The 15,414-nt window shown below is 40.8% G+C and overlaps 1 protein-coding gene across 1 annotated transcript; it reads right to left on the minus strand.

Annotated features, from left to right (window-relative positions):
• Positions 1-2,528: 2,528 nt before the first annotated feature.
• Positions 2,529-14,591, minus strand: LOC139290068 (soluble guanylate cyclase 88E-like). Its single transcript, XM_070911758.1, has 16 exons — positions 14,464-14,591; positions 13,789-13,921; positions 13,302-13,476; positions 11,652-11,743; positions 9,956-10,213; positions 9,706-9,850; positions 9,179-9,304; positions 8,855-8,975; positions 7,478-7,607; positions 6,950-7,096; positions 6,300-6,446; positions 6,046-6,202; positions 4,705-4,814; positions 4,134-4,223; positions 3,675-3,793; positions 2,529-2,895 (listed from the first exon to the last, which is right to left on the minus strand). Exons 1-16 carry the CDS (start codon positions 14,589-14,591, stop codon positions 2,529-2,531), a joined length of 2,445 nt encoding a protein of 814 aa, XP_070767859.1.
• Between the last annotated feature and the right edge of the window lie 823 nt (positions 14,592-15,414).

A 15,414-nucleotide genomic window follows, 5' to 3' on the forward strand; every position in this document is an offset into this window, starting at 1 on the left:
CAGGAAGTAGTGCTTAAGCGGTTTCCTGATAGCTTCCTCTTTATCGTGTAATGACATCTCACAAGGAAACATCGGCAGGGAGCACTCAGCTGAGTATTTGTGTGCATGAGTGTGCACACTTGCATGTGTTTGTGCGTACAAGTGAGCGCAGCGTGTGTGAAGGAGCGCACTCGCCCTGACATGACCTACCTGTCTCACCCTCGTCCTGTACACATCTTACACACTTGCCTCTTTTTGGTTATGAGATAATGAGAGGAACTTCAATTATGTCACTTATCTTTCATTAAAAGATCACATGGACCTTCATCCTCCAACCTTACACACACACACACACATACAGTCACTCACATAATGGCAGTGTGCTATCACCAGATGACTAAGACAGGAATAACTGACCTCATAACCACTGAGGTCAGGGAATTGCACCTAAAGATTTGGAGGCTGAATTGGATGGAGGATTTGGTGAGCTTAGGTGCTTTCTGCACTCGTGCCATCTTTCCACTCGCAGCGTTTTAAGATAGATGGTGAGAACAGACGCTGGTTCAGGGAGGCCTCGTATTTAATTTGATGTCTGCAGCTAACAGGGATTCACTGTCGCCCCGCGGCATTATCAGATATGAAACCTTCCTGTCTCACTTTTTTTGATAAAAGAACCTCGGACAACCACAAACTAACTCACTCACTGTTCCCAGTCCCTGATTTATCAACTAATTCATTTATTCATTAACTTGTGGTTATTCCATCACCTCCTAGTGGCTGTTAAAAGATATTGCAGACGATCATTCACTCACATCCTCTCTGCACTTCTGTGGAACTGTGTGGGATGTTGCACTGAGATGCTTTTTCTTCATTTCTGTATTCTCGTGTAATGCTGAAATTATTTCTCAATGACTAAGTCCGTCGCCAGAAAAAACATTTTGATGATGGATTTGTATCGATCAAGCAAAGTGCAAAATATTTGTAGGTTTCAGTCTTTCAAATGTGAGGATTTGCTACTTGTATGATTGTATGTTGGTTAACTTTGACCGGACAAAACAAGGAACTTGTGATAGGCATTTTTTCACTATTTTCTGACATTTTGTTGACTAAACAAAAAATAGATTCATTGAAATAATCAGTAAATCAAGTGTCCAAAGTTTGAAACCTTTTTCGACATTTTGTGGCAAGAATTGTGATTTGGCAGTAATTATACATAAGATAGATATGGTGTTTATGTGGTATTAAATGAATGAATGAATGAATGAATATTTACTAATTAGTATCAAATGACATTGTTCATTTGATTAAATTATTAGGAAACTACGACCTCATAAAATGAGACGTTTGTGACACTTTTGTGACCAACCACAAGCTAAAAACAGGACTATGTTTTTTGAAACCACCAACAGCTTGAACCAGTAGATGAGTATGAGTGTCAAGACCTAATTACAAAAGAGGACAGTTTTAGGGGCTGTACATACAGTTTTATATAAAGAAACGCTATCATACAGTGAAACAAATGCAGTCAGTTACATACAGAAAGTAGAACCAGAACGCTTTAAGACAATGTTGTGAAGGTCTAGCCAAATGTCTACTGGATTACCATACGTCTAGTTTAAACAAAATGAAATACAACCTCTGATGATACTCTCAGTGAATTAAATGAAGCATCCATAGAATGAGTTTCTGTTTCCGCCTCAGTAAAAAAAACAAAAACGTGTCAGCCCTGTCACAAAATGGCTTACTTTAATTTTCCAAAACATCCTGTAATTTGTTGTCATTATACATTTGAACAGAACTCGAGTAGCAATAATAGCAGTGACTTCATGAATGGCTTGTAGAGCTGTACAATAATACAGCAAATAGCATAAAGAATATCAGAAACTCATTGTCATGGCTGCCATTATCTGTAGTACAGTTTTGAAGTTCTCTGTTTCTCTGTGCATGTGCTGTTTGTGACATTGTACTTCCTTCTTTTTTGAAACAGTCGACATAAGGAAGGCATGTTGTGAAACCTGTATATTATATATATATATATGGTATTCAGGGTGCTGATATAACTGATCTTAAAAACAGTACTTTCCCAATTTCTATACAAGACAAATCCTTTGATGCATGAAATAAACCAACAACATACTGGTTTTCCCCATTTGATGTTTTAAGTAAACTTAAATGCAGTGACTTTGAGTGCAGAGGGTTTTTTTTGTTAAGATTAACAGCACCCAATTATCAAGTACTTGGAGCCTTACATGTTGCACAAACGTTACCTTAATACAAGTTAATACTTTAGTGGGAAATGTTTAAAAGTTGAAGTGTTCGTATTCAGTTTAATTTGCCACGTAACTGTTATTTTACTCAAAAGTCTATGTCTCTCACAACCCCTTGACATTCAAAATGTGTTAAAATGCAGGTCGTCAGACACCATAAATATTGAAAACGTTGAAATGCCTGCTTTGTCTTGCCCCTGATTAAACTTAAATGATATTTTCAGCATCACACCCTTGTCACATGTTGAAGTCATCTGGTAATCTCACACTACAACCGCCCTCTCACAGAATGGAGCAGGAGGCGCTGCGCATGGGCAGGTTGGTGGGCAGCTTGGCGTACTGCTGCATGAAGCTGTGTCTCTTGTTGTTGAGTAAAGGACCCGGGTTCTCCAGCCCGTCGGCCTGCAAAGACTCCGGCATTGCGTTTCCCTGGGGCACTTCCAACCTGGCCCCCTTGTTGTTCTTAGTCTTTTTGGCCTTCTCCTTCTCCTGAGGTTCGGTTGAAATGGAGGGGGGCTCGTTAGCGGCCTCTGGTGGGGGCAGGGTATCCAGGGGGAGATCGCTGGGGCTCGGCTTCCCTTCAGCTTGCTCCTCACTGCCGGTGATGTGGAGGTTGGAGGCCATGCGCTTTGCATTGCTGCTTGTGGAACTAGTGCAGATACACATTAGTAGAGTTTCTCAGTGATTCATAAAGAACATTGTTAAGAATATCTGTAATCATGCTGTCAGAAATCAAACATTTCTACTTTTGGGTGCCGAACTGCAATAAGGTTTATTCCTGCCAGGAGTTTTCAACACACCTCAACACATCCTTAACAAATCATTTAGCCTAGAGTAAAAAAGGTCCCATAATCATATTTTCTTCAAATAAGCAAATAAATCTGTCCTTTGAGTGATGTTATTTCAACTATTTTCAGTTCATTCATTTTAATTCATTTTTCAGAACAATACAATGTTCATGTTACTAGTGTACTTACTCACCCTTTTCTGTTTTGTTTCAAGATACCGACACCTTGAAACAAGGGAAACTGCACTGGGAACAGGTTGAATTGTGTTAAGTGGCAGAATCATTTCTTTGTTTAGGTCTCAAAGTCTTGATTATCAGACTAAATTGATTGTTAAGAGGGATTTTTTTTGTAATGCCGGCTTTGCCTGTTTTCTCTCACCCTGTTTTGTTTTTTGCGGCGCTTCAGTAACCCAAGGATTGCACTGCCTCATCTCAGTGACAGTGTTGTTTTTGGTGGTCAGCTTGACTCCTTCAAACAAACAAAAGCACCTAAAACAGCCTCTCAGTTTGCTTGCTGTCTGGTGCTGCAGGGGGCAATGAGCACAGCTCTGACAGAAGCAACAGGAGGCACCCAGAGTCTACTCTGTGTACAGGCGAAAAGGGAGTCTTCGGTGCTGACTGCTCTCCTTTTGTCTACTCACCCATTAGAGCTCTTGTCCTCAGAGTCTTTCTGTTCACTGCTGTAGCGCAGCTCTGCCGGGGTCTTGAACGACAGATCTTTCTTTCCTTTCAGCCAGTAGGTCTTCATGTAGCCTTTACCCTGGAAGATGTTAGGAAGATAAAATGTTTTCATCACAAAATGCTGTATATACTTGTTGGAAAGAACATTTCATCTAAAATGGATTAATATTAACACGCATGGACTGCCAGGTCGGAAATATCTCAGTATGGGCTCAAGTAATACTCTGCCCCATTCAAATCATGCACCTGATCTTGGAATCAAGGGCTTTAAGTATTACATACGAGGCTGTTGAAACCTGACATGTAAAGAATTAATCATAATGTCCATCTCAATCAGTGGATGGTGGAGAAGAAAGCCATAATTTGCAGAGGAAAATGACAGAGATGAGTAAAAGGTATGGCTGATATTAACCACTCACCTTTACAAAGATTTTGCCCCTCTCCTCAATGATATAGGGCTCATGTTCCAGGTGGTCTTTGGTGGTCTGGCTGATGTGTATCTGCATGCCCTGTTCAGACAGACGCACATACACAAAACTACTGCTAAAGCTGAGTATTGAAATACAGGCTCCATCTGTACTGAAACCATTTTAAATCATCAAAGGGAAGTGAAAACATTTAGCTTACTGGACTCTCAAATGAGAGTTCATTCAGGGTTTTCTTCCTTTATGGGAGTGTATAGTGAGGACATTAAGCCTGCAAACTGCCTCCTTTTTAATTTTCTTTTCATCACAGAACAGATTTCCCACAAAACATGACATTAACTTATATTACTGTAAGTAATGGAAAGCAAATGAAGCGATTAGCCTGTTGCATTAACTAAAAAGCAGCATGCACAATGGTGTCATTAGGCAGAAAGTGGTTTTCTATAGTAATCTACATGAGCTGGCTGAGGCAAATCATGAAAGTTATTGCACTTATTTATACTTTTGCAGTGGGTTATTTAGCACATTTTGGGCAATGGGTTGTTAAATATGTTAGTGTAGTCACCACTCCATTGCTCTCCATCCTTGAGGCTGTGTTCACAGTGTCGCCAAACAGACAGTAGCGAGGCATCTTCAGACCCACCACACCAGCAACCACCATACCTGAGTGAATACCTGAGAGAGGAAAAACAGTTCATACAACCAAACTTGAGCTGATTTATTCATTAATAAGGGAATCCATGTTTTATTTCAGCTTGTCAAATTTTCCTCATAGACGAAAACGAAAACTGGTTTACATTTATAGTAGGTATTTAGCTTGCACATATCACAGCCAACATTTACCCAGACCCTTGAATTCTGAGGTTGTCATTATAAGTAACCAATAGGGACAAAACGTCAACCTGCAGATGATATATCATTTCTTCTGTGTAAAGTGGAAAAGACAATTAAAATAACATACAATTCATATTTTATCTTGAAGATACAGTTTAAGACAGTTACTGTCACTGTCTTTGACCATAATATATTTGTGCAGGAGTCGTAGGTTTGTTGATTAATACTAATGACTAAACAGTTGCTTTCCAGCCTTTACTGGAAAGATGCTTTTGCCATTGGAGAAAAAGAGTCTAAGGAAAGCAATGTTTTCTTCCGGTGTTGCATCAAGATTGGCAACCTGTCAAGGGACCACGTTCTAGCCCAAAGCATGCTGGGACAGGATCCAACCCCCAAGACCCTGATCAGAATGAATAGTTTACGGAATAGATGGATGAATGGATGTTTAGTTCAGTGATATTTGACTCCCCACTTTGTCTTATGACTTATTCTTATCAGTTACAGACCATGGGGTCATAGTGTTTGCCACAGAAAATGCCAGTTGCCAGTAGTGAATGATAAGTCATAGCTTATTCAATGCTCCTTTAATTCAAAATGTTTAGTCACAATTTACACACCTCAGTTCCAGCTGCCTGATGGCCTCAGGTCCCCAGGTAAAATAATCTGACTAAATCTTAAACACAGAGTTTTCTCCAAAGATGTCTGTGGTTAGGGTTGATGTCAGAACAGCGACCCCTTGTGACAATAGGGAGTCAGTGTCTTGATCTGTATACTTTACCTGGGTCCTGTGGTTGAGGAAAAATCTTTCTGTTGTGCCCCCCAAGATCCCAAATTTTTATTTTTTGGAGCTCACTTAAAGGTGGCAGAATGTTTAAGTAGATAAAAAGCCCAAACTGGAAATGTCTGAAGTACAAGGATGTAGAAACTGAATCAGTTCAGAGGCAGTGAAGACTGGCTGACCCTGAGCTGTGACCTGATGATGGCCCGCAACAGGCAAAACCAAAACAGCAAAATAATCTGGAAGCATTATCATGCCTGAGCTACTAAAGCTCCAGACAGTTGTACTGCTCACCGACTCTGATCTGGATGTTATCTCCGGTGGAGGGGTCTTTAAGGTGGTCGATGGAGCTCAGCATGTCCAGGGCCATGTCGCAGATATGGTGCGCATGAAAGGTGGTCTTGTTGGGCACGCCCGCCACCACCATGTAGGCATCGCGAATTGTCTCCACCTGGACAGAAGGGAGAGCGAGGATTTCTACATTGTGATAAGAGAGTGATCTGAATCATAGGCAGATACATCAGGCTGTGCTGCTTTCTTAGACTGACCTTGTAGACGTTGTGCTTCTCGCTGAGCGTGTCGAAGACGATGTAGATCTCATTGAGCATGTCCACCACCTGCATGGGTGTGATGTGGATGCAGATCTCGTTAAACTTGACCACGTCGCTGAACAGGATGGTCACGTCGGGGAAGACCTGGGATACAAGCAAAGTTATGATAATCTCACACTGTGAGCAAACAGCAGTATACTTACCAGATGCTTGTGAGTAGCTCAGGGTCACTCAGCCACAGGTTCCTTTAGTCATCCATGAGATGTTTCACCCTTCTTGTTCTTACTTGCGCAGCCGCTGTGATTGAAGCTAAATCTAATTCTTTTGTCGGTCACAAATTTTGCTTCTGAGAAAATGGCAGTTCCATTTCATGTGGAGTTCACTGCCAAGCTAAGGGCACTGTCGCATGACTGACCCCTTACCCCTGTGGAGTGGGTCGACGGAGCAAAAAGTATTTGAGATGCAAGGGGTGCACTTCCTTTAAGTAGAGTGGGTGCTATGATCACACAACATATTACTAGGATAGTAGAAATCTATGGCCTTAATTTAGCAGTAAGCCATTTTACAGAACCTGATACTCTCATATTTTGTGGTTTTCGAGTACCGTTATCCTTGTTAACAGCACTGTCAACAGCACTGTCTTGTACCTGGCATGTTTCCAGTGCAGTGATCCCCTTCCTGAGGCGGTCGGCCACAGCTTTAGGGATCATGGCGTACAACAAAGAATCTCCTCTCTTCTTCTCCTCGTCCAGCTTCTTGATGATTTCCTGTAGCTGAGCATATTTTTGTTGCTCCTAGAGGATCAGCAATGGGACAGAAGAGTCTACAGTTACAGTCTCACCTCTCTTAAAGCTCAAAAAATCCCCTTTTGCCTTCTCTAATCCTCTTAATCCACATCTCTTTCTGCATGACTGAAGTGGATTTAATGGGTGAAATCAATCAAGGAGCAGAGGTTTCACCTGGGCTCATCTGGCCAGGCTGTTTCATGGAGAGAACTGGCACTTCTTACATTTTGTGCACTCAGCGTATCATATAATATGACTCCTGCTTTCAATCACACAAGTCTTGTAACAGTACATTTTAAATGGCAATATGAACCACCTCAAACTGTACAACTGAGTTCCCCACCACATCAATGATGCTGCATCTCTGGAGACTAAGGATTCAGTCTTCACCTGATCGAGGGCCAGCTGCAGCTCAGCCGACTGTTGTGTCCCGGCCAAAATCAGCTCTCTGCTGGAGTCATGCAGGTTCAGGTCATTCACGTACACGCCCATTTTTATCATGTCCTCCACCGTCTCTATACTGCAAGAATAAGGAGAAGAAAGAAAGAAAGAAATACATTCATTAAATAAGGGAGAAAAAAAAGCAACCCTAATTTCAGTGAAGCAGTTTAGTATTGAATAAATAGGATGGCAACAATTACACATGAGAGAGGATGGAAATGCATTTTAATGCACAGTGAAAAAAGTGCCCTGAGTTTTCAGAACTACATTCAGACAGGTAAATAAACTGATCTACCTGAGCTGTGATGTCTTGCAATTGTCTTTAAATTACCTTCTCAAACAGTCGTGGGTTGCTGTATGTATAAAACAACTGAAGGCTTGTCCTTAAAATAAGCTGGGGGAAAAAGAAAATTACCTGTACTGTGATAGCTCATAAACCACCATTCGATTTCCACAGCATTCATTTCATTAGTACAACAACATACGCTGGTCATGCCATACCCACCCCTCTGAAACTCTTGAGCTTTTCAATAGAAATACTGTTCTCACAATCTGTTTAATTCAGATTATCATATGTTACTGTGTTTTCTCAATTAAGATGATGTTAATGAAACCCTCCACTTGTAAGCCTGTGTTTAGCTAGTTTAGTTAGCATAAACAGCCAAAACAGCAACAGAAAATGAAGAAAGGGCCAGATCAGAAAACTTCTTACTAAAATGTAAAATATTCCTATAAAACTTATGAAAGGGGAAATTTCTCTCTCTTAATAAACCAATAACAGTGAAGGTTAATCTCAATGTAATTTTGGATTGCCCATTGTGTGCGTAAAAAAGGGACCAGTAGTAAACCTGAACCGAATCTGACCTGCATTCATTAATTTTCAAAAAAACACATCCGAAAGAGACACAAAGGCTCTCAGAACTGGTCTTAAATTGACCTGAAGATAATTAGACCCAATCCAAAACATAGTTGACAGACCATAGTAGAGAGAAAACACTGGCAGTAGCATGATGGATGCACCAGAAATGAAAAAGCATCCGTGGTTGAAATTTTGTCCTGAATTTTTTACAGTTCACCCTCAAAAACATGATGTTTTTCCTGCAGTGACTGCGATGCGCCCCACGATAAGATTGGATTCACTCAGGTATTAGATTCGCTGACATACAGACTCAAGGCAATAGAACAGGACCCTACCCGACCCCATAAGCCTTAATATACCATAAAGTTGGACCTGGCCTGGGGTCGGGTTCCAGTTTCTAGGAGCCAAGTGGACCCGGGAAGGAGTCAAAACCTTCACACATCTTTGTTTGTAGGCTGTGGTCTTACATGGGTGTCCCCAGGAAGATGAGGGAGTCCCACTGGGGGACATACTTCATCTGGCCCTTCAGGTGGAGAGGTTTCTTTGGAGGCTCCCGCATGTCCTCAAAGATGGTCTCGCTACACTTTCCTGGGAAAGGCAATTACAAAACATAGTAGCAGGAAAGTGAAAATTGATTGAAATTAAATGAATTAAATTATTAAAGCAGTTGACCTTTTGCACACATAAAACTGAGTTTAGAAGTTTAGTAATTATTGAAAGTTAAAACTTTTACTAAATGACCTTGTTAATCTCAAAACAGCCACAAGATGTAAAATGTGAAATGTTCTGACCGGTGACAGTCTGGAATGCCAGCAGTTCAATATCTTCCCCTCCAGAGTTGGCAGAGCTGTTGTATTGGGTGAGAGCGCTGCTGTACTCTTGGTCTGTGCCCTTCATCTCCTCCACTGCCTTCGGCTCTGATGGAGGGACAGCAGCAGAAACAGTGAGTGGATGGATGACCCAATGAACCAGCAGAACAAAATGTTAAACAACAGAAAATATCTTCTAAATTCAATCATCTTGTTATAAGTTAACCTTATAAGTATGTATTTGAATATCGTTATATGTGTTTTGAGGATGCAATGCATTTAACTTTGTTGTTAAGTGAACAGTATATGTTAATTTCCCCCTGGATATATTATAAATGTTCTATTTCGCCAGATACAATAACCTTGGACTAAATTGAGGGACTGAAATAAGGAAGGGATGAAGGGATGGACGTTTTGTAATCTCATCCATTTGAAATGAACCCTTCTTTTTTATGCATTATGCATTTGAAATGAAAAAAGAAAGAAGATTGAAATGGAAAGACTGGCACCTCTTTCTTCTTCCCTCTTTACTTTCTCGTTCTCCTCCTTCTCCTCAGGCTCCTCCTTGCTCAGTTTGGGGATGTTGACCTTCTGCTTGCTCTCCACCACCGCTTTAGACAACAGCTCAAACACATTGTTCAAATGGGTGTAGATCTGATGAGAGTAAGAAGAAAGATTTTTGTTGTAAGGAGGTCAGCAAGGCAGTCATTTAAGTCACATGAGCGATTTCATATTTACAAATATGACTTCCGTACTCACATTATCCCAGCTGAACTCCAGCATGGGTCTGATCAGAGTGAACTCCTCGTTGACCTTCTTGCCCTGGAGGTCGGAGAAGACCTCTTTGAGGCCGTCACCGATGCGGTACATGGTCATGTCCCGGCGGAAGATGACGCTGAAGGGGAACATGTCAAAAAAGATGCCTCGCTTCATGGGCAGCTTCTCGTAGCCCGGCGCTGTCTTCTGCTGGGGCATGCGGTGTTTGAAGGCGGCGTTGTCGAAGTTCATCTTATAAACCTGGATGAGCGGAGAGAAGCTAGTCAAACCTTTGAAATACGAATCAGTTAGTGTAAATATGGTTGTGGTACAGTTGGAGATATTTTTCTTAACTGCAGCTGATAAACCAAAATCATTTTCAAGACTCTGAGCTTCTGACATCTTTTAAAAGACCAATACGTATCATTTCAAAGAAATTATGAGAAAATATCCTCACAAAACATTTTCTGTTCTTTCCTTTGTTTCTTTCTGGAAGAAGTTGTTTGTCCGGCAACAGCTATTTGCCCATAAGGGCGGAACATGACTTTGAATGTTAGTCCCATTTATCTCCTCCACGCACTTGTGACATTATGTTTAAAGAAAACTATTGTCGGTCCACTACCCTTTGAAATTGCTTGTTAGATGTAGCTTTTCTCATCAGAACAAGTTATACTGCTACTGCAGCTGTAAGCTAAGGTCAAATGAAAAATGCAGCTTTTTGTATAATCAGAGTGAAGACAAACTTGGCTTCCATACTTCCCCGCATACACTCAGGATCATACAGTGGACTCAACACCTCTCTAAAACAGTTTCAACAACAACTGAACATGAAGGTAGGATTTCTTGCAGGACTGTTGTGTAACACTGCATTTATTTTAGCTAGGTGTACCTAATAAACTGGAAACTGTTGTGTAAAGAAAATAAAAAGTGACATTGTCTAATAAGGCATACTTTATTAAGGATTTTAAGTTGCAAATAATGGCTTTTTAATGGTTAATACATCATTTATTGCTTCATAGATCAATAATAAGCCTTTGGCGAGGACAACGTTTGGGCTGTCAGGTCTCTCTGGAAAAGAGATCCAGAGCATCTGCACCAAAATCTTTTTCATTACAACTTGTTAATATTCAGATTTCCAGGACTGATGGATTATAATGGAAGAACCCTTTATTAACGACTTTCTCACCTTCTAATAAGCCATCAGGTCTAATGATATACATGTTAGTGAGTCTTTAATTAAAGGTTGTGGGTACTGTGTCTGTACCTCCCCCTAAACACCGTTAAATAGCTGATCTTTCTGATCTGTCGAGCATTATTAAATAGTCAATAAAGTAATTAGTTACAAGCTATAAACTCTAAATAAGAGAAACTCGGGGTTCACTGCGACAGTGAAAGACTCGCTGGCTGTTTCAGGAATGAAAACAGTGACTTTCTGCAACAGGGGTGACATTGATGTTGGCTGATACTAGACAGTATGACAACAGGTATACGAGGTTGCACATTTCACATTTATCCTGCTGTAAAGTTTACCCAGAGTTCCATCCCAATAAGCACTTATCTCCATCCAATAAACACTTGCTGCCTGAGTGTAAACAAAACCTCCGCCTGGAGGTGATGGAATCATTTCCATGCTGATAGAGCTGACACGGGGTCAAGGTGAGATGCTCGACAGATACTTGACCGAAGCCCGAGTACTTACCACATACGTCATTTTCTCGGTTTCCTCTTTAGACAGAATTTCCACTTCGATATCTGTGTTGTAGAATTGCCGTCCCACTTGAGAGAGCTGCCCTGCAGGAGTCAATTACACACACTGGTCATGGGTGTGCAGAGGTCAACTTTTGCTTATAAAGCATTCAGTCAAAATGGGTCGTGTGAGTTTAATTTCAGAACGAACTGGAGAGTTTTATTTTGAATCAATCACTTTGCCTGGAGAAATGGTCCTTGCCTGATGGCGTGGCGGCTGCCTTGTCCCTGCGAATCATTTATTTTATTTTTTCAACACAGCATATTAAACATAAGGCTCATCGTTTTGTAGGTAAACTACCTGTTTATATCTCCAGCCTTTTATCCCATCATACCAGCAACTATAGCACCGGATCTACTAATCGGATTCTTTTAAATGTCCCCTGGGTGCACTCAGAACTTGGTAAAACTGCTTTCTCCTTTCATGCACCCTGGGCTTGGTATGAGCAGCAAATACCATTACCTCAGAAGCACTCCCTTCTTTGAATACCTTTAAAGGTATTTTAAAAACTGTCCTGAAGGAAACATGTTGCTGTTTTGCATAATCCTTGTCTTGAGGTGGAATGTGTTATGGATATCGCTGGTATGACCTGCATGTCTCTCTTCTTTGTTTTTTAGGTATTGTATGTGCTCTAATATGTGCCATTTTTATGTGAAACTGCAGATCTTGTATGTCAACGGCATCTTCCTGGCTAAATAAAGAATAAATTAAAAAGTTTAAAAACGCTTCAGACAATCTTCTCTAAAATAAAGGAGAAAAGGTTAAACTATTAACGATATAAAACTATAAACTAACTAGTGTATTATTGATTTTCTTGATCCAATATTCACCTGTTTAATATTCTTAAATAAAACAACCAAATATAATCAACTCAAACTCTACAGTTCATTAATGTCTCGTATGTCTTAGTTTGTTTTGGAACGCACCCTCCAGTGCTCTGAATAACTTTTCCAACCGTCCAACTGGTTTCAGTTCAGTTCACTACAGTATGAATGAGACTTAACCTAAAATTTAAATATATCCATCACTGTGAACATAATTTTGCTTTTATGTCATGTAAGTTGAATCATCTTTTTGTGGTAATGCAGCTGGACGTGCAGATTGGTTTATCCACAGTGCATTGCAACTCAAAAAAACAAAACTTTGATGAAAAGATTAAAGACATGTTGTACACATTGTCTACCTCAAGCAGGTTTCTCTGTAAAGTTTGACTTTTACACTAACATAAATGTAGTCCTGCGGCTCCCTGGAAGGTAGGACGATTCATCAAAATGGTTTGGAAGTAGTCTATAGTAAAGTATGTGTAATTAGTAGTAAATGAGGTAAAACGTACAAAAATACTGATATGGGCCTTTAATAGTGTATGTTGCTCTGAAGTTAATGGTCTGTACTGATATCGACTTTCCTGATCTGAATATCTGTCTTCTACACTGGACAAGCCAAACAACATTCAGAGTAATTGTTTTTTTTACATACTAATCACATTCAAATTGTGTATTTATATCATTCAAAGAGGTCTGTGGTTGGGGATCGAACAGAGTTTCCTGTCACTATGGTAAACTGTTTCACAGCCAGTGTTTCGTCTGCTGTGCTTCTTGTTACCTTTGACAAACTGAGTGAAGCCCTTGCGGGTGCTGCGGTAGTGCAGCGTGAGGCTCGTCTCGCACTCCTCCTCCACGCAGAAGCTCGGCGGCTGCACCTTGGGGAAGGAGAAGCGAAAGTACTCGTGCAGGTTGTCCAGCTCATTGATGAAGTCACGCACATTTCGCCCCAACACCTGGAAAAGATGGATGACGGTGATATTTAAATTGTAAACAAGTTATTTTTCATGCTGTCAGAATACACGGAAGTCATAATCTATTTCAATGTCTGTTTGGTGCTAAGCAGTCGTTGCTTTTGTGTCTCTACACCACACCTCCCACCTTTCAGCCCCACTTTAGATACAGATACTGGACTGTATAAACAGCGATCCTTTGAATTTTCTATTCCAAGAGTCAGACCGGATGAGCAGGGTTTGCTGGAATGAAAGTAGAAAGGAGGACGTGTTTATTGCTGCTGTTAGACAACCAAAGTGGGACCACTATATCACCTTTAGGATCCGCTCATATCCATAGTTTCCAATCCTCTTGACCATATAGACCCCGAAGGCGTACATCAGCTCATCATGGGTCTTTCCCAGAACCTCGCCTGCTGCCTTTGCCAACCTCAGAATCAGGTTGTCACTGTAAAGAAGGAGCGTAGTTATTCGTTCATTTTTGTTTGGAGTTATTCTTTCTTGACTGCTCTTTGCCCCAATAAGATTTTAAAACCAGCTTCTCAGTAAAGACATGTAAAAACGTATTCAGTCAGTCAAAACCAAATGCTGGGGTGAGCACAACATCACAGAGTCTCTCTAAATAGTCAAAACAATCATTGAACAATGCGAGATTTACAAATGTATAATTATTGCACCACTGTGCTAAATTGCGCTACACTGTACAGCTTTGTGGAAGTGCATTGTCATCGTGAATAGTAATAGTTTGTCTAACCAAAGACTGAATATTTCATGAATGTGACTGGCAGCAAATGTATTGCATTTTTCAGGTTTCAAAGTGCTGCACTTGAATTGAGCAGTGGCCTGAGCATTGTAAGGTTGCTGTGCTATTATTCTTATATGCTATGACAGTGTAGTGAGTCTTTTGTCAAAAGAAAACTGTGAAAACCAGTGCATTGTGCAGGTTTGTTCCAGTCACCGCAGTGTGATGATGATACAAAAACAACGTACTTGTACATCTGATGTCTGACAAACTTGAGGTGGGGTATTTCTGCTCGGTTCTCAATCAGTCTCCACACATCCTCTCCATAGGATTCATTAATGTAATCGTTCACTGCTTCCAGATACAGGCCGTACATCTTCAGAGGGTTGGAAACCTCCAGAATGATGCCGAAGTTAACTGCTTAGCTGAGGAGAGACGAGGGGAAGAAGTGACAAATTCGAAATACAGGTTGGAGTCATCTTTGATCGGGTCAGCAGTTTAAAATATCACTGATGGGAAAATCCCTTAAAATCCATTCTTCCTTGAGAGGACAGACCTTTGGCGCTGTCTTATGAGATTAAAATAAGACATTTGGCTTGTGTGTAAAGGTTTATTGCAGAGCTAAAAGAAAATGTAAAGGCCTACGTTTCTATCCACCTGCATGCCTGGAAGTAAAGAAGGAAATATGCTTTTACCTCTGCCACACACAACCTCATGAAACCTTAGGTAACCTCTGCAGACAACAGCTACATCTAAGAAAAGAGCAAGTATTTTTTCAGGAGAAAAAAAACTGTGCGTGTCTGCTGCTGTTACTGTACAGTTTCACCACTGTAGCAAATACAAGCCACTGAAAAAACATCACAGGGAAATCAGGCTGCGTGTATGCTCCCATCCCATCAGTTACCTACAGTAAAACACATAAAATTAAACCGAAAAGGTGGAAAAAAAGAAGGATAAAGGTGAAAAGAGAAGTCCCCTTACCTGCAGTTCCTCAGTGCTGTGTTATCTTGGGCTCCAACTGTGCCAGACAACGCCACAGCTTCGCTCCCCGCTGAGAGTTTCCACCTGCAGCTGACATGTGCGCTCCCCCCCTGACACTTGTCTGTCAGGTCAACAGGTGACCTGGGCCAAAATAGCAGCACCAAGGCATGTTTGTGGCAGGTAGCAAAGAAAAGGCTAAAGAAAATGTTTTTCAGACT

This window comes from Enoplosus armatus, chromosome 9 (assembly GCF_043641665.1).
Source record: "Enoplosus armatus isolate fEnoArm2 chromosome 9, fEnoArm2.hap1, whole genome shotgun sequence".
Classification (NCBI taxonomy): domain Eukaryota; kingdom Metazoa; phylum Chordata; class Actinopteri; order Centrarchiformes; family Enoplosidae; genus Enoplosus; species Enoplosus armatus.